The sequence below is a fragment of the Calidris pugnax genome, unplaced genomic scaffold (assembly GCF_001431845.1).
Source record: "Calidris pugnax isolate Ruff unplaced genomic scaffold, ASM143184v1 scaffold24, whole genome shotgun sequence".
Lineage (NCBI taxonomy): Eukaryota > Metazoa > Chordata > Aves > Charadriiformes > Scolopacidae > Calidris > Calidris pugnax.
The window spans coordinates 29,748,037-29,770,580 of record NW_015090922.1 but is presented as its reverse complement, the minus strand read 5'-3'; the positions used below and the strand labels follow the sequence as shown (position 1 = coordinate 29,770,580).

At 41.1% G+C, this 22,544-nt stretch overlaps 1 protein-coding gene across 3 annotated transcripts in view; it reads right to left on the bottom strand.

Moving 5' to 3' along the window:
* Positions 1-6,921: 6,921 nt before the first annotated feature.
* RNASET2 (ribonuclease T2) overlaps positions 6,922-22,544 on the bottom strand; it is a 26,597-nt gene continuing 10,974 nt past the window's right edge. For all 3 annotated transcript variants that reach the window (XM_014951318.1, XM_014951319.1, XM_014951320.1), the window contains exons 4-10: positions 21,637-21,692; positions 20,646-20,703; positions 19,792-19,862; positions 13,003-13,116; positions 10,687-10,732; positions 10,456-10,530; positions 6,922-7,973 (exon numbers count right to left, since the gene is read on the bottom strand). In XM_014951318.1, the coding sequence (XP_014806804.1) occupies positions 7,782-7,973; positions 10,456-10,530; positions 10,687-10,732; positions 13,003-13,116; positions 19,792-19,862; positions 20,646-20,703; positions 21,637-21,692 (612 nt within the window). In that variant the 3' untranslated portion in view covers positions 6,922-7,781. The remainder of the gene's footprint in view (positions 7,974-10,455; positions 10,531-10,686; positions 10,733-13,002; positions 13,117-19,791; positions 19,863-20,645; positions 20,704-21,636; positions 21,693-22,544) is intronic.

Genomic DNA, 22,544 nt, shown 5'->3' with positions numbered 1-22,544 from the left:
TATTCTACTGTAGGGACCAGATGTTCTAATTGCCTCCAAAAGCCACGATATTTTTAAACATTTAGACTTTAATTACTTGTCCAGGGCTAGGGAGGATGAAATGGCTCTCTGCAGACAGCAAGTGCAAGGAAGTCCTCCTTAATGTCCTACTTAATTCGTGTGGGACTTAAAATTGTCATCAGATTTCAAGTTGAATTCCATTCGCAGGGGGATAGTGGCAGAGCTAAGCAAGAAAACACAAACTCTGATTTCCCTGTTCCCCCATCTGCCCAGACAGATCAGGCTATCTGCACCGGTTTTCTGTTTAAATAATTATGGAGGCCCCAGACTGTTAACTGATTTAATGAATATCCGTTTTTGCCATCTTTTTTAATTAATTTTTTTTACACATTTTTCTTTGTCAGGATAGAAAGCCTGTTAATCAACCAGACATGCCAAAAAATAGGTGCTAGAGGGACAATAAATAAAGGATTACAAGTTATACGTCAATATGCCTACCTTCCTCCAGACCTCCAGTGATCCTTGCAGTCAGAATCTCTCAGAACAGTAATAAGAGGGTGAAAAAGGGGGGGAAAATAGGTATTTATTTTGAGTGTGCTTTGTCCATGAGATTTAAGAGATTTTTCTCTGTACGTTATCTGTGCCTTCGTAAGTGGTTTGGTTACTCTGCAAGATCAAAGAGTGTGGTGCATTCATCCCTCAAGTCACTGAGAATAATGAAGAGAATTGAAGAGAAAACAACATGAGGCACTGGAAATGAGAGGGTAGTTTGTGTCCCAGAGCCAATTTGTTCCAGTGATCATCCTGCAGCAGGCTTTAGAAATGACAAGCTGCTTATTGAGTCCCACAGAAACCGAGAGGATGAAATCTCTTGAAGTATCATGAGGCTTGAGGGTAAATAAGGCAGGGCCTTGTGACTACCTCAGTAGGATACCAGCATTGTAAGCCCCCAAACATCTGAGCGAACAGGAGACAAGAAAGTGGTCCCCACTTCACCCATCAGTTAGTCGGCCTCCTGACCAATAAATCCTTGACAAACACATGCCCCAGGCATTTAGCAAACACATGCAAAACAGGGTTTACAGGAGGGACAATCCCTGCACAACATTCTTTTGAACACAAAACCACAACAGCTGGCACTGGGAGCCCACAGCACAAGTATCTAGACTTCTGAGCCTTCACAAGCACAATTTAACCTGTGAAATCTTGGTACAGAAGATGAATCCGTGGAAAGCTGATGTGCTAAAATGACAGAACTCAGGCGATGCAGCATCTCTTCCAGGTTCTGCTGGCAGCGTGCACGGCTTCTCCACCCTCAGCTCAGCACTTTGCCGAACAGGAGACAAGAAAGTGGTCCCCACTTCACCCATCAGTTAGTCGGCCTCCTGACCAATAAATCCTTGACAAACACATGCCCCAGGCATTTAGCAAATACCTGCAGAACAGGGTTTATGAGGAGAATAAATCCTTGACAAACACATGCCCCAGGCATTTAGCAAACACATGCAAAACAGGGTTTACAGGAGGGACAATCCCTGCACAACATTCTTTTGAACACAAAACCACAACAGCTGGCAGCTGCTTATTGAGTCCCACAGAAACCGAGAGGATGAAATCTCTTGAAGTATCATGAGGCTTGAGGGTAAATAAGGCAGGGCCTTGTGACTACCTCAGTAGGATACCAGCATTGTAAGCCCCCAAACATCTGAGCGAACAGGAGACAAGAAAGTGGTCCCCACTTCACCCATCAGTTAGTCGGCCTCCTGACCAATAAATCCTTGACAAACACATGCCCCAGGCATTTAGCAAATACCTGCAGAACAGGGTTTATGAGGAGAGACAATCCCTGCACAACATTCTTTTGAACACAAAACCACAACAGCTGGCACTGGGAGCCCACAGCACAAGTATCTAGACACACGTTGCCTTCGCAAGCATAATTTAACCTGTGAAATCTTGGTAAGGAAGATGGATCCGTGGAAAGCCCCACTGGGAGCCCACAGCACAAGTATCTAGACTTCTGAGCCTTCACAAGCACAATTTAACCTGTGAAATCTTGGTACAGAAGATGAATCCGTGGAAAGCTGATGTGCTAAAATGACAGAACTCAGGCGATGCAGCATCTCTTCCAGGCTCTGCTGGAAGCGTGCACGGCTTCTCCACCCTCAGCTGAGCACTTTGGAAAGAGAGAAGCCTCTCTCCAAAGCTGAGAGCGTCGAGTTTTACTCAACAATACGAAGCAGAAGAAAGAGCTCTAACAGCGGGTACCTGCTGGGATGCATCACACTTGTTTATAGAGATTGTAATTAGCACAGGGTAACTGCTGTGTTTTTAGTTCTTGCTAATTTTGTTTTGGCTCAGCTTCTCTGATTTACATGCAGAGCATGGGTCTCTAACGCAAACAACCATTGTGTGAGTTATAGAAAAATCTTAAGTAAACAGCCTGTTCTGGTAAGTGAGGCTGTCATCAGAAAAGTAATTCTTACAGGCAGCACTATGGTATTCTTCAGGTTGCTTGAGGATTTTCTATCACCTGCCTAAAAAATTTTCTTATCAAATATGGTAATTTTACTTCCTTTTTTATAAAAGATTACTGAAACATCAGTCCTTCAAACTGAGCACAGTGTCTGAGTGTCAGGGCTGTGATTTTCACGCTGAATATATTGATAGGATTCATACCACCGATCTATGGGCACAGTTGGGCCTGGCTGCTCTTGAGGTGTATCTCATCCTCACCCACCTGTGATGCTCCAGTGTACTTTGGGGTAAGGAATAATGAAGACCACAGACCAAAACCATAAAATAATCTGCCCCTCTCCCACATCAGGTCTCACTTAGCCTGTGTACTAACATTCTTATTCTCCAAAGCACAAAAATTGAACCCCTGTTCTAAAACTGATTATTTATATCAACTCTAGGTGATCTACAGCAACTTTGTGGAGCAGGGAACACTTAGGCACAGGAAGGGAAGGCACGCAGTGAGCTTTGTGAAGGAAGCTGCTTGAGCAGCAAGACAGTCTGAATTTGGAATAAATACAACAGTCCTCATCATCGATTGCTCCATTCCTGGAAAAGTGACTTGCAAAGTCCTGGCATTTTCCCTTTGCATCATCAGTACCATCATCAGGCACCGGTAACAGTGGCAGCAGCACCGTTGTTAACCTTCTGTGGTCCAAACAGAGCACAGCTGCCTGAAGTGCAACCGCACCAGAACCGAGGTGCCCAAATTCAAGAACCCACCCCTGTGAAAATCTCCCTTCCCCACTGTAAAACCTGCTGCTTTGCTGCTGTGGGTACCCAGGCTGCCCCCATCCCTGGGACCTGACTTGCAGCGTGTTGAGGTGGTGCCTGGGCACTGTGGCTCTGCCGCCGCTTTTTCCCATCTGATGGGCTGGTGCCACCTCCCTTTCAACCTGCAGAGACAGCTTTGCCCACCAGCTGGGCAACACCATCGCTGCCCCCACTAAAGAGAGGAGCAATGAGGAGAAGTCCCCTCTGCTTCTCCCACCTCCTGTTCCTGTCGGCAGTGGCAGCTCAGCCTGCTGCTGGCAGGGACAGGCAGACGAGGCCTTAAACACAACATGCACCCGAAGAAACTGAGCAGAAACTGCTTTTTCAAATCTTGTATTTCCCTCCCCCTGTAAACTTGGCTGAAGCTGGGCTCCTGTGAGAGAACGAGAGAGAGAAAAGAACCTGCCCATGTTCTAGGAAGAGGGACTGTCCTTGGGAAGGGGACAGCCAGCCCGTCGTCTAACCCGCACGTACGCCAAGGGATGCCCACACACTTTGCATGAAAGCACACACAGACAAAGGGTATAAAAACACAAAGGCCCTTTGTGGAGTTGACTAGAGTTTTAAAGCTCCGAGGCTGCACGAACAACCCCCTGCTGGGATTTAGTCAATTTATTTAATGAGGCAGAAAAGAATACAGCCCCCATCTTCCCCAGGCTGTGATGACTCTTCAAAGCTGATAGATCTTATTTTACTTAAGGAAGTGACACTTTTCAGAACTGAAGCAATTTTTATGGCTCCCAATATACCTTTGTTTACCTCTTGTATTTAAATTGTGGTAATCCAACTCTTGAAATTATATACGTTCTGATGGAAAGCAACTTCCAAGCCTGGTCACTGGCCGGGAACCATTGCTGGAAAGAACATAAACGGCTGGACGTGATCTTTGGTCTGAACTGGTGCTATAATTGATTCATCTGCTCTCCTGGTTGCCCAGATCCAGACATAGACCTTAAAGCATCCCTTAAATGTATCACTTAAATCTGTATAGCGTCTTGGCACTTCTCTGCAGAAAAATCACTAAGTAGCTTTTAAAAGACATTTGTATCTTCCTAGAAGTTAGGCAGGTGGGATTGTCAAAACCCAAGCAACAGCAGTCACACATAGTATTTTATTGCTACCACTAATAAATTGATCATAGCAAATTAAAGTATTTCATGTGTAATACTGTGGGTGTGGTTTTGTTAAGGCAAATGAAGTACCTCAAGTACGTCCGTGAGATTATTTTTAGCCAACCTCAATATTCATCAGTCATTTTTCCCTCAGTTGCAGGTTGTTTTTTAGCAAGCTGCTGGCTTTGCTATTTCCCTTCCTTCCATTTGCTTTCTCATTTCAGATTTCTCTGAAAGACTTTCTCCTCAAAGTCTTAAAATACATCGGCTCCCTCACATCTCCTGCAGTTGAAGAGGAGCCTAAAAAAGGCATGGAAGCCATACTACCTGCTCTGCTGCAGGTTCTGTCTCCTGCCTGTATCTCCTGACCCCCATTTGGGCAGTCAAAGCTCTACCTTTGAGCCTCACACTGTGAAGGCTGTTAGTGTCCGTGTCACTCACTTCCTTATGAAGTACACACTTGCAGTTGTTGCTTTAATTAATGTGTTACACTTTGTGGTGTATGAAGAAACCACGGACTCGTAGATGATGCAGTAAGCCAATCCCACTCGAACTGAATCCCTTTACTGCTACAGAGAAACTCACCTACACTGAGACACAAACCCACTCCCCTCCTAATGCCCAATCGTGGACTTAGAAAAATATCTTTTACCTTCTACTGAGCTCATCACAGTAACAGGTGCTCTGCTACCAAGACAAGTTTCGGTTCCCAGACCGTGTTCTGTTCTGTGTCAGGATGTGCTTCAGGATGTGAAACTTGTGTTTCTCACTCCTCCCCTGCTCTCACGGTCACCACTGGCACACACTGTTGCTCCAGATGCATGTAGATCTTAACTGTGTGAGTGTCCTTTAATTGAACACACAACACTTGAATTGCAGAGAACTCATACTGTGCATTTTGTGTCCCTAAGCATTATTTGGCATTACAAAAGAAAATACAATTTATACTGCAATTAAAAAAACCCAACACATCAATCAAGCTATTGATTTGAGCTTCCGTTAAGCACATGTCTGTGCAATAACCAATGCCACCATGGCTTCCAAGCTTGAGCTTTTCTTCTAACTGTGAAGAGGACCAAGGAATTAAAACAAGTGCAGAATAGGAGGCAAACCCAACAATCTCTTATTTGTCAGTACAGCACGTTGCTGTGGATTTCATGGGATTTTTTTAAACTGCACCTACTCAACCAAGGTGGCAATATTTATAGCCAGATTTTGAGAAGTCTATCACTCCAATTAAGGACAGTGTTCATGACCAATGATGACTGAGAAGCACTAAGATGTTGGTGGGATGGTCAGACGGTAGTTACCAACCTCTGTTTCCAGTTCCCTCGCTGCTGATTGGCTTAACAAGGACATGGCCCTGCACACTGAGAACTTCGACAGGAAAAGGAGAACAAGACACTTCCCCAAAGGACAAAAAAAAAATTCCAAACCATTATAAAAATAGCATAATTTTGAGGAAAAGGCAAGTCTTGCTTCTTTAAAAAAAAACAAAAACCACCACCTTATGATGTGAAATGTAAATTAACGTTAATTCTAAGTTGTTTGCACTCTCTTTAGTCCACCCAAGACTTATGCACCTTCTAAGCACTATTTGAAAGAGCTGGAGAGTTTTTAGAAAGTACATGAGCCTTGGGCTCCTCCTTTGCAGAAACATGCATTTTTCCCAACATGTTTTTTTTTTTTCTTTAGGCTAAGATAATTTTTGAAATTAAAAGGAAAAAATATTAGTCAGAAGAATTAGTGAGAATATTAATCAAGAAGATTCCACAAAACACAAGAACATTCTAGTCTTTTCATGCAGTTTAGTTCAGTCTCCCTACTTTTTCTTACTTACATGATGGCAGAAATGGGGGAATGAATTGTGATTCTTCTACTTGTGTCCAACATGAACCGAACATACCATGGCTACTATAAAAACATTAGATCTGATTACCATTGGTATACTAATATAGTATTATTCTACATTAGTGTATTCCCCCTCTTGGGAAGGAAGACAAATTCTGAAAGCAAAGCCCTCATGCTACTGAAATACAGATACAACAGAGTGCAGACCACACTCATTTCGTCGCTGTTAAATAAATACCTGAGTTTCTAAAGAGAGGACTGAAAGAATGACAGCATACTGGAACAGCAAGGTAACAGAGCCTTAAATGAAAGGTGGTAGAGAAACAGGGATAGTCAAAAATGAGATTAAGTGGGAAACCCCAAAAGACATAACAAATTTGCTCCCAATACCGCATTTCATGTTTTCACAATAATATTCTTCTAACAGATGGTTCCTTGAGCCATAATTGTCTTTCTTCGAAAAACAATTTGAGACACTTACATCAACACAGCACTGTGTAGAAGACATCATCCAAATCTGGTCTCCTGTGGAAGTGTCCAACTTTGTGGCAAGTTATTAATTATTATGGGATAGAGATGCACCACTGCTAACATTTGTACTTTTCACTGAAAATCCTGCACTATTTACAGTTTTACCTATAAAAAGCAGCGTCTTGGAACAAAGTGATTACACAACAATCTTTTTTTTATTTAAAAGTGCCAGCACTTGTGTGGTAATGCTAAATGTTCAAATACAACAAGAAATTAAGAAAATATTTCTAGGGCCTAACATTTCCCTATACTAGAAAGCTAGTTCTAAGATTGTTTTTAATTCAAGACTGCATGGAGCAACTGTAGCAAAATCAATCAAAGAACAGGTAAGGCTACAAATACAGTCTTCCTGGGTCCTTTAGGCAGACGTGCCAAAACCTTATTTGATTCCCTGAGAGGTTATGTAGAAGTTGACATCTTTGGTCCGCCGTGATCTCTGAGTGAGGAAAGGTTCAATGCCTCTGAGGATGTGGCCTCTGCTCAGCACTTCCGGAGCACAAACTTAACGTCTGGGAAAAGACCTCCAGACAGGTCTCTAAGTTCTTTTCCTTTTCCATTTTTTCTTCTCAAGAAATTGTCATCTCATCTCAGAGAGACAAACATCCTTTCAAGACATTTAATTTCCCTGACTCATGGACAAAACCCAGAAGTGGCTAAAGTGGAAGACTCAACTGCAAGCGAAACTAAGAAGTCACAGTTCTCTTCTGAACATTGATTCAAACCATAAGCAAGCCAAAAAAGTCCAGGCAAAGCTGTAAATCAGATTCTGATCCCATCAGTATCAGAGGCACAACTCAGTACTTCAGCCTGTGTAACTGATATTACCATTCTCCTCTAATAGCAAAAGAAATGTGTTTTCCAGCAGAAATCTTCACAGCATGCCTATGATACCGACAGGCCTTTGTAACATCGTTAAGTCAAGACTGCCTTCCAAGGAATAATGTTTAAGGGTTTGGTTTTTATTGCTGTTAAAAAGTTTTTCAGACTCTTAAGGCTTCATTTGTGACCTTGGACCTGTGAAGGATAATAGGTTGGGAGAGTATCACTGCAGACAGACAATTCCTCAGTTCCAAGCTTCAAGTCAGCCTGCAATGGGTCAGATTCACCCTTCTGCGCCGTGCAGTTTCTCAGCTGCAGTTCTTTGGTGAAGCAGAATTCAATCTGACCAATTGTTTGTGCTTTTTCACCCTAGAAACATAAAGGAGAGGATCAGCATGATAGGAAAAAATACATCAATTCTTCAAATACATTGTCTTAGCTAGAGAATATAATAGTGCTTATTTCTGTATTTGCCACTTGAAAAATGTGAAGTAGACACAAACCAGAGGCATCCACTCTGAACAGATTATAGTACGTATTTGTCTTCAAAGAGCAAGCAGACAAGGAAATAACTTGCAATTCCAACAATTTGGGGAATCTGCCTAACTAGTAAGTCTCATTATGAAATGCTGTGACACAGATTATTTTATCATTTGCCATATCTGCACTGTACACAGAAGCTGTTCACCTCAATGATGAGTTCTGGCTTTAGTCTGTGAATATTGAAGGGCATGTGTGAGCTGAAAGCCACCTTTCACTACCTCTTTTGTAGCAGGATGGGAATTAAGGCAAAGAATATTCTCCAAAAAGGAGAAAAGAAACATAGTTTTATAATAGCTTTTACTGAAAAGAATAGAGGAGCAAGCTGTCAAAAGTAGCAGAAATGCCATTTTTGGACAAACTAGGAAGAAAAATATTGGCCATGAATAAGGCAGGCAGGCAGGGAAGCCTTTCATGTGGGGATGAAGATTATAGGAAAATCCCCCAAACTGCTCAGGTGTGATAAAGTGCATGCGGAAAAAAATTGCTTTTGAAACCATTAATTAGGATGAAAATATATGTACAAGACAAAAGTAACCGTGGTGGGGTTTTGTTTTGTTGTTGGTTTGGTCTGGTTTGGGTTTTTTTTCATTTGTGTGGAGTTTTTTGGTTTCAGTTTTTTTACTGTTGGGGGTTCTGGTTTGGTTTTTATTTTTCTTAAGAAACTTAAGAACACAGCAAGTGTGTAACACGTTTTAAACACCGAAGTACTTCCATAATGCACTTCCATCAACAAGGCTGGAACTCTGAAAAAGGCTATCTTTAAATAACTGGGGTCTACTTTTCCCTTTCTATTGCCCATTAGCTTCAGCTGTTAAAAACAGGAGACTCAAGCTGTAAATGACTTGCACATAGTTTGAACAGTATTCTAATTGTTCTAAAAGCAATGGCATAACTACAGTGAACAGAGCTAGAAACTGGAGTTTGTGTTAGCTCTGTATTTCTTCAATATCAAGAGGTGGGCGAGCGTGCAACCCACATTCAACTCATATTCCTTTGCTGCTTAAAGTAACTTAAAAATACATTTAAAAATATTGTAACCTAGTATTCTTTTTGATGTGAAGAAACATCTGAGTATAAAAACCTCAGAGCACTACTAAAGCAAATGAGCTGACAACACAACAAGCTACTGAACTCCAACAGCAACTGTATCTTGGCAAATTTTCACAAAACTGTTGTCTGTGTATGGGCAATAATTCTGTCAAGTGTTTTGTAGTAACTACTTTTATCAAGCTGAGATAATAAGGAACCACTTATAAGAGGGAAAGCCATCTTGCAGGCTTATTTTTTAGTTTTCTTTTCCAATAAAAGCAGAGTAACCTAGCTGAAAAAGGAAAAAAAAAACCTGCTATGCAGCCTTAGCTATGTAATTATTCAAAATACTATTTTGTTCCTTCAAAGGTATTGTTGGTTCAGATATGGTGACCTGTATTCTACACTACAGCACACCCTGTATCCCATTCTCTACTGCATTGTGATTCACAGTATGATCGTTGGCAAGGAAAAATATAAAGAAATGGAAATTTTAGACAGCATTGGCTCTAAAGGAAAGACTATGGTCATCCTGAACCACAGTGATGCTCAAAATGCCTTTTTGTACGTCTTTATGTATGGGCTTTTGAGAACAACCTCAGAGATAAGTCTCTGAGCTGCTTTGGTACCGAAGGATTCTGTCCATTGAGTACCTTCTTCATGCAGACCGTGAGCCATGCCCAGCGAAGGGGAGGCTGCTGTTGATAGGCAGCACCCTTCTCAAGGCTGGCAGTCACTGTCTCCATTCAGATCACTCTGGTTCTAGTAATTTGCTATATGGCAATTAAGCTTTAGCAGGCAGAGTGGAAAGTATTCAGCTACAGCAAGAAGGCATGGTCACTAGAGCATTCACGCAAAAAATGCAGGTTCAAATCTTTTAAGACAAAGGAACCTTAAAAACTAGTGTCCCCACTTTCTGGTTATGTATACTAACAGCAAAGCTACTAGGTAAAGATGGACACCTCCTCCACTAACAATATTTCTGTGTTACGAAAAGGCTGTGGCAACAGTAGCATAAGCTGAACTCAGTGGTGCCACAGTATGTAAGCAATGTTTTTATGAACTCCACTCCCAGAATCAAGCAATATCTGATCTGCGAAGGGCTGTACACAAAAACAACATCCAGATCTAAGTTTCACCATGCTAAAGATTTTTCACTCTATTTTCGCTTTTGTTTTTTGATAAAAAGTGCACTTTTTTTTAAAGAAGTTGTTGGTGTTTTGTTTTTTTTTTTTGGTTTTAGGGTGTTTGGGGACTCTGTGTGCGTTGGGATTTTTACCTCTTCTGGAGGAAGACATTGGATCTTTGGTGTTACACCATAAAATCTTGTAAGAGCCTCCTTTATGGCAGTCATCTGAAAAATTAAAAAGCTTATATAAATAAATGTCATTAGCACATCTTCCAACAGCTCCCACACTTCTTAAGTTCACAAAAACTTATTCTCTAGAAATTACTTAACTCCTGCTGAGTGAATGCACATGATTTTGTTTCATAAAAGATTGACTCTTACCTGGTAATAAGAACTGCTTGGCTTTATCCCAGCTTTCAGGAGACAACTGAAACAAAGACAAAACATTTTTCCATGGTTCCTATATGCAAACATAACTTCATAATCATTAGGCAAACAGATAATCCCAGTGAGAACTTGGCAAGCATGACAGCAATGGGGAGCAATGGAAACTGGTCTTCCATACTCTGTGAGGCCTAGGAAAGGCTCCCCTTTTCTGAAAGATCACTTCCCATCCAACTCAGCAGGGTCAGGAAGAACCATCTCCCCCACCTTAATGCGAGGAGCTGGGAGAGTTGAGCCTTCAGTTACAGCTAGGGGAATGGCAACATTGCTGATATTTGCTGGACCTTGAGAATGCTCTGTTGAACGCCAGGTAGGGCACGCAGTTAAACTGCCTCCTTTCCCCTGCCTTGATCTACACACCCTGTGCTCCAGCCACCAGGAAGGGATGGAACCAGTCTTGTGAGACTGCTCTAGGCACCCTCATGTTCTAACACAGGGTGGGCTTGCTGGGGTTGGACGTGCATAACACACCAGGAGAAGGACATGGTGCGTGGATCCAGATCGACATCAACATCAGGGCAGAAACATTTCCTAATGAATTTGCTTTTGAATAGGAAAGGTTGTTCACATAAGAGAAACAAGGTAACTCTCAAGAGACTCTAGCCTATATACACCCCTTCCTTTAGATTCAGTCCTGAGGGAAATCCACCACAATTCCAAGTTGGCAAGAAGACTCAAGACCCAACAGGTGCCAAGTCTCTAAGTCCCAGCTTCTTCCATAAGGAGTGGGAACGTTCAGCATCTTGCAGGGTTTAATCCATGAGTGCTGATAACGGTCAGTCCTTCCAAGGTCAGGTTCTGCACAGGGATTTAACCTAATTGCCTAAAGGTCCACCTGTCTGTCGTAGTCATTTGACACCGAATGTAAGAGAGGCAAATCAAATAGATGATGTTCTGGCATTCTTACAGGAACCTGCATGATGTCCTCTTTTTAATAATTTCCTTTTTGGAAACAATCTTTTAATCACTAACACTACTTTTTCTCATCCAAGTATAAATGAAGTAACAATGAGAACATGAGCAGTCTTTATTCTTTTCAGTAAAGATTAATTTAATTAAGTTCATTTTTACAATGGAGAATATGCTCGATGAATTAATTTCAACATGTTTCAGTCTCTATTCTTTTTCAGTGTTACACATGCTGATGCAGAGTCACATAATTGGTCACTGTGCCATCTGTAAAATGTTTTAGTCACACTATCACAGCTACTTCAGTAATTGGCTTATCAGACATTATTAATTTTAACACTACGTATGACATGCTCTTAAGCACTGTGTCTAGAAAAATCTGATTAAGTTTTATAAGACACCTATAAAAATGTCAAGGGGGGAAGAAAGACATATTTCCTTTGTGCATATGCAAAGTCAATGAGACTTTGTTAACAGATTGCCTGGACAAGACACTGACAGAACATGAATGGGATTTTTTGATTTATTTCTTTTTAATGCATGCTTCTAGATACAAAAGAACTTACTCCCTCTCAGATACTGTCATCTTATACAGACAGACAATTCATGGTCAACAAATCCGAGTCAAACATTCTCCCACCCATACCAAGTGCTGATCAGAAAAGAACTCTGGCCTTCCGGCATCCACCTGCAGCCAGAATGGGCACACACAGCTCTTGGGACAAGCCACAATATTCCCATCAAGATTTTGCATCTGGAATGGCCAGTGCGTTGATACCATGATGAGGAATCATGGTATCCATGGTAATCATGGTAAAGCATGAGCCCCTGTGACAAAGCAAGAGTGTCACATTCGGGTTGTTTGAAAGGACAGCAGAGAGCTGCCTGCAGTGACTGAACACTGCCTTGGGGACACCTCCTCTTGCTCTCAGCCTTTTCCCAGGATGTTCTGCACAATTTTGCATGCAGCTTGTCCTTTCCTCTAAGCAGAGCACCTTCTCTAAACTCAGAAGTTTGGGGGCTTTTGTCACTTGATTTAGAACCTCATTTGCACCATAGCTTTTGGTAGTGACATACAGCTGACATTGCCTCTCAAAATTTACTGGCTCACATTGTCTAAAATAATGCTGCCAAGAAGCTGATGGCTTACCAGACTTTGAAGTGACCAGAGGTGTACTCCTCAAAGTAAACAACCCTTCCTCTGAACTCCAGTACTAAAAATAATTTATGCTAATACTCATTTACTGTCTGCCATCGGACTTTTAGACTTTTTTTTTAGGCTAGATTTGAAACTTTTAGAAATTGTTTGAAATAAGAGGCAGAGCACCAAGTTCATTTATGTACCTGTTAAGATCAATAGTCTTGTAGAGTTCTAAGGCTTTACCAAAGTATTTCTTCTGAGAATTAAGGACCTGAAGCGTGGCTGCACAAGTACCATGTTTATCCCACTCATGTTTCCTGTAGGAGGAAAGCAAAATTTAAGTTTTAAAAAACATTATTTGCAGATATATGTGCTGAACAAGCTAGGCAATATACTTAAATCAAGCATCTGAAAGGCTACATATGCGAAGTAGGACATTGCACTCAAAAACTACTGCACATGCAAAAAGCAGAACCAAGGAAGATCACTCTCACACCATTTCAGTTACAGCAACATCTACATTTTTTTTAGTAGAATTATTTACCAAGAGATTTTGGACCTATCAGGAGAGTAAGGAAGAAGGCCAAGAAGTGCCTCATTATGGTTTGTAACAAGAGACTAAGAAAAATTCTTTCAGACTATAAGTCATGTTAAAATATATAAATGAGCTGGCATTAACATCCGCAGCTGCAAGAGAAGACTTTTCAAATTAATGAAAGAGCTGTAGAATTTCCCTAGAAAACGAATATTTTAAAGCTTTGTGTAAGTTTTAGTGGAGTCTTTATGTTAAATGTACTTTCAAAGCACTAAAAACTTTTCAGAAGAGACTAATCCTTATTTTGGGTGGAACAGTGAAACTACACAGTTGTGAAGACAAGACTCTTGCCTCAACTTTTACTTTGGCCTGTGGCAGTACTTTCATAGGTCTGCTCAAGCCTTGCTTCTGTTTCCACCATCAAGTCTTCTAATACCAAGGAACAGAGTGTAACAGAAAGCAATCCTGCAATTTTATGTCAGACTAACTCAAATAGGACAAAAAATGGGGCAAAGTCCAAAATATATTTCTATAAATTCTAAAGTATATTGAAAGACTAACCAGTATAATCTTTAATAAGACCACCTGTCATTTTGGGCGCGTTGTGTCTTTTTTTCTTCTTTCTTTTCAAATTTTCATGAGCTACTTGCATTAAATAGGTATCAATGCAGGCAATGTACACAAAAAGTTATCTAATCACAAACTCATGCCGCCACCACAGAATTCCCTGACCTTATGATGCCTTAAGTACCTCATATAAATGCAGAGAAGAACAAGGACAACTATGAAAGCCTGCCTTTGAATAGTCCATTCATATTAAAAACTTCAAATTTAAAGTGTTTTAATTCTGTAAGTAAAAAGAAACTGTTTATATCTAGAGAAATTCATACACTACTTCTGAATAGAGAACTCTGTGCCACAAGCAGCTGCAGCATCAAGAGATGTGAGGCCGGGGACAAGATGCATCACTAGAAGGTTTTTCACAATATATTCTCAAATTTAGCCTTATAGAGAGTTCTCATCTTGGCAAAAACGCTCAGCTACATGTCAAGTGAATTGTTTACTTGCTGGAGGAGAAAAATTTAAAGAAAATGGAGGCTCTTTTAGGGGTAAATTTAGCAAGAGATGTTAAGCATTTAGCTTGGACCAGAAGCAGACAATAGTCAAATCCAAAGTGCTACTGGAACAGCAGTAAGCTGGAAGCAAGGCATCGTATGTAGGATGACAATTTTTCTTCAGCAAATATATGCATACACGTGGGTAAAACTAACAGTAAAGTCTTGTGCCTGCCTTTTGAAGGCTTTCAGTAGCACTTGAATTTAAGTGTCCTCCTGTTTCCAGAAAGAAGGCAGAAATGAAGGGCCAAATATCTGATGGTGCGCAGGACGTGCATCATTGCTAACATGGATCTGCTACTGGAGTGTTTTTAGTCCAGTTTGCACAAATCACATCATTCAGCACAGGCACATGAAGTTTCACCTTCACCTGTTCCATTTAAATGCAAACTGAAGCAGCTAGGAAATGAAGAACCTGCAGGTACCAGAGAATAATATAAAGCAATTTGTTTAGAAATCAAAAGAATTGATGTCTCAATGTTATTCACTAAGACACATTAACCTTCACCCAGACCACGATAAGACAAAGTAATTCTACTTGAGCCTCAGCTCACAGCTGGGAGGCATGTGGACACAAAACATAGCTACCTGTATTCATGAAGGCCATCCATCCTTCTGAACCTCTTGTACCCATGAGGAGGCAGCAGCCAGCTGCCAACAACTTTGCTGAACATCTTTTTCCTCCTTGTAGGACACAAGTACTTTGGCAGGTACAGAGGAGCAGGGCTTACAGAACTAGACTGGTCCCTGCTATATAACTTGCACTTCTCCGCCATTTTCTCTATGGTGCTCCTAAAACATATTTATTTACATAAAATATAAAAACTGCTAAAAATAAATGCTACCTCAAAGCTAAGTCCTACAAATGAAGTCTTAGGGGGCTGCGGAAATGCAAAGGAATGAAATCAGTACAACTCAGAAGTGTGGGAAAGAAACAACCTCAAAGAGATTTTGCTTCATGTTATATACATCAAGGACAGAGTTCCCCCAAGCCCAAGTGTGTGACAAAGTCAGGAGCATATCAGGTGGGTCCAAGGATTCGAGAGATCACCCAGCTGGAGGACTGGCTCATCGTTAGGATAGGAACAAAGAAGGTCTGTAAAGCACAGCTGCAAGTGCTGCCCACAAAATAGAGAAGGTTAGGGATACCTATCATCTAAACACTGATTCCTTATTCTGTATCACGCATATAGACTGATCCTGAAGGGAATTCTCTTGGACTAGAAATTTTTATTAGGTCCAAAAAATTAACTACTATAAAAGGGATGGTGTCAGTTAATAAGTTTTCAGATACAAAGTACAAATACCCCTTTGTTCTGTATTAAGGCATTCCACCCTGTCCAACTCAAACTCTTGAGAATCAAATGCAAAGGAATGAAATCAGTACAACTCAGAAGTGTGGGAAAGAAACAACCTCAAAGAGATTTTGCTTCATGTTATATACATCAAGGACAGAGTTCCCCCAAGCCCAAAGTCACACAGATGTGTGTGACAAAGTCAGAAGCATATCAGGTGGGTCCAAGGATTAGAGAGACCACCCAGCTGGAGGACTGGCTCATCATTAGGATAGGAACAAAGAAGGTCTGTAAAGCACAGCTGCAAGTGCTGCCCACAAAATAGAGAAGGTTAGGGATACCTATCATCTAAACACTGATTCCTTATTCTGTATCACGCATATAAGGATTAGAGAGACCACCCAGCTGGAGGACTGGCTCATCATTAGGATAGGAACAAAGAAGGTCTGTAAAGCACAGCTGCAAGTGCTGCCCACAATAGAGAAGGTTAGGGATACCTAATCACCTAAACACTGATTCCTTATTCTGTATCATGCATAAAGACTGATCCTGAAGGGAATTCTCTTGGACTAGAAATTTTTATTAGGTCCAAAAAATTAACTACTATAAAAGGGATGGTGTCAGTTAATAAATTTTCAGATACAAAGTACAAAAGGTCCCTTCCAACCCAAACCATTCTATGATTCTATGAATTATTAGTTCATTAGTTAAGGTGAACAGAGACAAATACCCCTTTGTTCTGTATTAAGGCATTCTATCCTGTCCAATTCAAACTCTTGAGAATCAATTATTAGTTCATAAGTTCAGGTGAACAGAGATGTGCAACTACCTTTACAGAAGCACCTGCAGCCATCCTACAATTGCCTGGAAGATTCCTTACCTCCCCTTTTAAGGCAGGGCCACAGTTAGAGGTAAAGCCAGGAAGAAACATCGTACACAATTACTGCAGTCGTGGAAAAGCTCTGATGTGATATGGTAAGATATACAATAGCTATCTTGCTTGTCACTGCTCACACTCTTTATGCAATTAAGATGTCTTTAGCCTACAACAATGGAACTGATGTGATATGGTAAGATATACAATAGCTATCTTGCTTCTCACTGCTCACGCTCTTTATGCAATTAAGATGCCTTTAGTCTACAACAATGACAACTGCAAATAGCCAGTTTTACTTTCAGATTCTCTCTGCTGTATTGGGATTTTTACTCTATAGAGTTGTTTGGGTTTTTTTAGTTTTTTTTGTTTTTTTTTTTAATTTTGAAGTAACTACAGTATTTTAACTGAAATGAGCTGTACAACAGGATCTTACTGGCTTTCACTTGGCTTAAAAGCTTGCATTTACAAAATCTGCAATTAGAGCTGCCAATTACAGCGCACTTGTCACCCTACTGAAAAGGACTGAATCAATCTGTCAATCACAATATTAGTTACAGTGTTATAACCTGATCTTTGTATTGCTTTGATGGTATTTCTGATTATATTTCCAGGTATTGAAATAAGTGCTATTTGCTAGCCTTGAACTGAAAGGGAAAAGTTTTTGATTGTATCTGTTCATACCTGCTGCCCACCAAAATATCTCTGTTAGGAAAATAAGGACCGGTATGCACCTGTCTTTATGAACAGGCGTGTGGTCAGGGCATGGAGGTGACAGATTTAAGACAAGTTTTTCTTACTCTTATTCCAGGACCAGTTTAAGGTGGCATAAACCTGTGCCACTACAGAAAGAAGCAATCACACTCTCCCTGGCACAGTGCAAGAACAGGGGAACGGAGGGCAGAAAAAGTGACACCATCACTTTTGACAGTTACAAGTTTAGGTTGCCATAAAGACACTCGTGGAACCAGTTTAAGGCTCTGAGGACAACTGCCTTCTGTAAAGCAAGGACAAGAGAGATGTATGTTCCTTTTGAAGCTTTTTCCTACTGATACATGGAGGAAACAGTCATGGAACCTGAAGGAAAAACTTATAGGCACTTATAGTTGAGATAGCTTTAAATGCTACTGCCTTTAGCTCTGTGCTCTGCTTCTTATCTGATGTCACTGCTTTCACTGTAGGTCTGGAGGAACAAATTGCATATCCATATGTTGGCCAGCGCAGCTCATGGCTCAACAAATTAACTTGAATGGCCACTGATGTTAGTTTAAAATAATCCCCTCAAACTGAAGCCTGTGCAAACTCAAATAGCACCCGTACCACTCTTTGGTCCAAGTGTCCTGTTACTCAGGGACAAAGAGAAACATGGGGAAGAAGGAAATCAGTGCTGTTGTCAGGAGAGATTAAAATCTCCTTCTCTCTTCCCATAAGCCAAGCAGGTCCATCTCTGAATAAATTCCCAGATCTGATCTTAGGCAGCTAGGAGAGTAAGTAAAAAGTGAGAATTCTGTAAAGAAGTGGCTAGGATGATCCCAAGCATCCTATTTTCCTATTTCCTCCTCTGTGAGAAAGCCCAAAAGGACAGGTCTCTCAAAGCCAGCAACAGAGTGAAGCTAGCTGGGAAAAGAGGCCTGGAATCTGCTCTTGCAGCTGGCCGTGACATCCCAGGAGTGCTACTGCTATTCACATTTCATGTGCCAACAGCTGCTGCTTCTCCTCCCTACGGGCCAAGGGAGGAGACACAGTCCCTCTCTCTCACCACGTTTCACTTCTCCAAAAGTGGAGCATCTACCTTGACTTCAGCAAGGCTTTTGACACTGTCTCCCATAACATCCTCATTGGGAAACTGAGGCAGTATGGGCTGGATGAGGGGACAGTGAGGTGGATTGAGAACTGGCTGTGTGACAGGACCCAAAGGGTAATTATTAATGGAGCAGGTTCAAGTTGGAAGCCTGTAACCAGTGGAGTCCCCCAGGGGTCAATACTTGGACCCGTGCTGTTTAATATATTCATCAGTGACCTGGACGAGGGGACAGAGTGTATCCTCAGCAAGTTTGCTGATGATACCAAACTGGGAGGAGTGGCTGACACCCCGGAGGGCTGTGCTGCCATCCAGCGAGACTTGGACAGGCTGGAGGGCTGGGCAAAGAAGAACCTCATGAGGTTCAACAGGGAAAAGTGTAGGGTCCTGCACCTGGGGAAGAAGAATGTCAGGCACCAATACAGGTTAGGGGTGGACCCGCTAGAGGCAACTACTGAAGAGAAAGATCTAGGGGTCCTGGTGGACAGTAAAATGGCAATGAGTAAACAGTGTGCTCTTGCGGCCAGGAAGGCCAATGGTATCTTGGGTTGTATAGGGAAGAGTGTAGCCAGCAGGTCAAGGGAAGTCATTCTCCCCCTCTACTCTGCACTGGTGAGGCCACAACTGGAGTACTGTGTCCAGTTCTGGGCTCCCCAGTTCAAGAGGGACAGGGAACTACTGGAAAGAGTCCAGCGTAGGGCTACAAAGATGATTCAAGGATTGGAGCATCTCCCTTATGAGGAGAGACTGAGAGAGCTGGGACTCTTTAGTCTGGAGAAGAGAAGGCTGAGGGGAGACCTTATCAACGCCTACAAGTATCTCAAGGGAGGGTTGAAGGAGGAGGGAGCCAGACTCTTTTCAGTGGTTCCCACCGAGAGGACGAGGGGCAACGGGCACAAGTTGGAACATAAGAGGTTCCACTCAAATATGAGGAGAAACTTCTTCACGGTGAGGGTGACGGAACCCTGGAACAGGCTGCCCAGGGAGGTTGTGGAGTCCCCTTCTTTGGAGATTTTCAAAACCCGCCTGGATGCAGTCCTGAGTAACATGCTCTAGCTCTAGGCAATCCTGCTTCAGCAGGGGAGTTGGACTAGATGATCTCTATGGTCCCTTCCAACTCTAGAAATTCAGTGAAATTCAGTGAAATTCAGTGAAAAGCTCTGCCATAGCCCTTGTCTTCAGCAGCTGCATTTTGCAGGTGCTCCGACAAGAAACCAGATTTATTTTGTAAATGAGACGCACTGCTTTTGTTGGCCTCCTGGACACTGCTTCTCATGCACAACGTCTCACCTTAAGAATTACTAACAGACAGATTTTTTTTTTTTAAATAAAATAATGTCCAAAATACTTTTTAGATTTATTTTGTACTCACCAGAACTGGGTGCGATTCAGAGATGAATGAAGCACATCAGGCCAATAGTGTCTCATGTCTGATAGAAGATCCTAGAAATATTACAATTCATAAATGTACTTAGTGTTGAAAAGCTGTTTCTTACACAATCTACATACATTGATAGATTTTCTAAAACTGAAGTCTCATCTTTCAACATCCTCAACTGAAACATTTACTCACAAGAAAAGGACTTTTCCCCCCAATATTCTGAAAATATTGTTGTTGGAGGCAACAGGTAGGTGCGACTACCTACATAAATGAATATACTAATAATATACTAGATGTACAAATATTAGTATGTTTGCCTCAAAGCAAAACTTTCCTTCAGCTGTCCCTGCAGAAGTTGTTCAGTCATGCAGCTTTTCGCATTTGTTGGCTCAAGCCTCCTCTTCCCATCTGAACAAAATATGATTCATTTTTTTAAATTAAAAAAAGAATTAAAATGGACTAATTCCCTGGAAGGAAACACATAGAAAAATGTACTCTGAATTCTTAATTTCTCTATTCTGTCTTCGCAATAGAAAATAGAAGAAAGAGCACGGACTGACCATAACCTCTTTTTCGCAGATACTTTTTGCCACTGACCCACTGCCTATGTTGTCCAGATTATTGTTATTTTTAAGAAGGGTGTGGCTGAGCAAGGCAAATTGCATGTCTCCAAAATCAAGCAGGAACAGCTGCTAGTGATCACAAGCACTGCAACTTCAATTAGCAGCACCAGAGGCACCTAATGAATTTCTGGAGTCCTTAAAAGAACACACCTCTGAGCAAACATTAAGATTGATATGTTACAAACTACAAATTTTGCATATAGCATGTGCAAAAGTAAATACCTTAATCTCGGTGACATTGAAATGCCACGTCCTATTGCACTCTTCACTTTTGTCAGGCCTAGGGAAGCAAAGGGAAAGTGAGAAAAAGATGTCTCCTAACTCACTAATGGTAACTAATAGCATTTATTCTATACCAGCAGCCTGAATTTTAAATATGCAAGATTAAAGCTAGAGATTTTATTTAAAAAGTGACCCAACAGCAACAACAGTATTTTATAAGTAAAAATTCAAGATGTTAATTATAGCCAAAACATTTCCCATGAAGAGGCTGTTCATTAGGCCCTCCAGCCCCTCTCACTCTGTGTAAAGACATACAGGGGGAGTAAATTATACGGAAAGGTCTTGCACATGATGTCACTAATGACACTGACCTCAACCACCGCACCAAGCGATGATTCTGCAAGCATCACCAAGACACTAACTGGAAATCCAGACACAAAGCTGTTCACCTTTCCAGGCCACACAGCTTAAACTCCTGTTCTGAATTATTTCCCTGTATTTGTCAGGAAAACCTCTGGATTGCAGCCATTGGCACCAGTTCCAGTGAGTTGATTCCTTTTTAAGTAAATGAGTTTTTCCTGTACTTTTGCAATATTTGTGCTAAGTTAAGGTACTTAAAACCCCAAGCAGTCACAAGACATTAACAAATTCTGTATCCTCAGAAAGTGAGGTTAAAAAAAAAAGGGGGGGGGAACTATACTTCCCTTTTTGTTTGAGAACACCACTTATTTTACAAAGAGATGTGTAAATACAATGCTTATGTGGCAAGAGGATTTCAGGAGCTTAGTGAGTCATAAGATAAGAAGTATATTTTTCAGATTTATATCAAACCATAGGGTTTTTATTTCCAAAAAAATAAAGACACTTGTTTCAAAGAATTATAAAAACAGATAGACAAAGCCCTCAAAAAAAAAAAAGAAGCACTAAACATCCTGGTACAAAACTTGATTTTTCCTTTCCAGGCTGAAATAAAAACATTCTGTGATCATACCACAGTCCATGGATTGTCCAGTACTCTGGAGGGTCTTGACAATCATTAGCAACCATCTGTGGATAACAAAAATACAGAATATTTGTTATACGTGTCCAAGAATAATGGTGCAGAAGAAAAATATAAAAGTTCAGCCACTGGTGGTCCAAGGCTCTAGTGAGACATGAGAACTTTTGCTCGCCCAATTAGGAACTGGTGAACTCCAGTTACTTGAAGTGCCTGTTGGCACACACCAGGTGGTATTAAAATTAAGCAGATCAAGTGAATATCAGGGGGAATCCTAAATATGCAATGGAAAAAGACGACAAAGGACAGGTTCTGAGGTTATAGAGAATGGCATGATCCATGCTAAATGTATAGAGCTAAATATGCATTTATTGTATGCCAGGTGGCAACTCTCTGTATTTTTCTCATCATCAGATCTTTTCAAGGAGTGCAGAACTATTAAAATGAAAAACATCAACATACACTGTAATATTAGACAACCATGCAACCATCTTTAAGAGCCCAGAAGTAGTTCTGCTGTTGTATTAAAAGGGAAAAATACAAAGAAGAGAAGAGTGATAGGGCATTGGAATAGGCTGCCCAGGGAGGTGATGGAGTCACCATCCCTGGCTGTGTTTAAGGGCCGTTTAGATGCAGTGCTAAGGGACATGGGGTAGGGGAGGACTTTGTAGAGTAGGATAGATGGTTGGACTCGATGATCCCAAGGGTCTCTTCCAACCTAGACGATTCTATGATTCTATGAAATATGTTGCTTATTAAATGCATATAGAATATATGTTTTAAATATTTTTACTTGAGGGACAAGAATATGGAGAGAAGAGGAAAGGCTATAAACATTCCTACAAAAAAAAAAAAACAAAAAAAAAAAAACACCCAGACAAAACTTTTGAAAATGCAGGAAA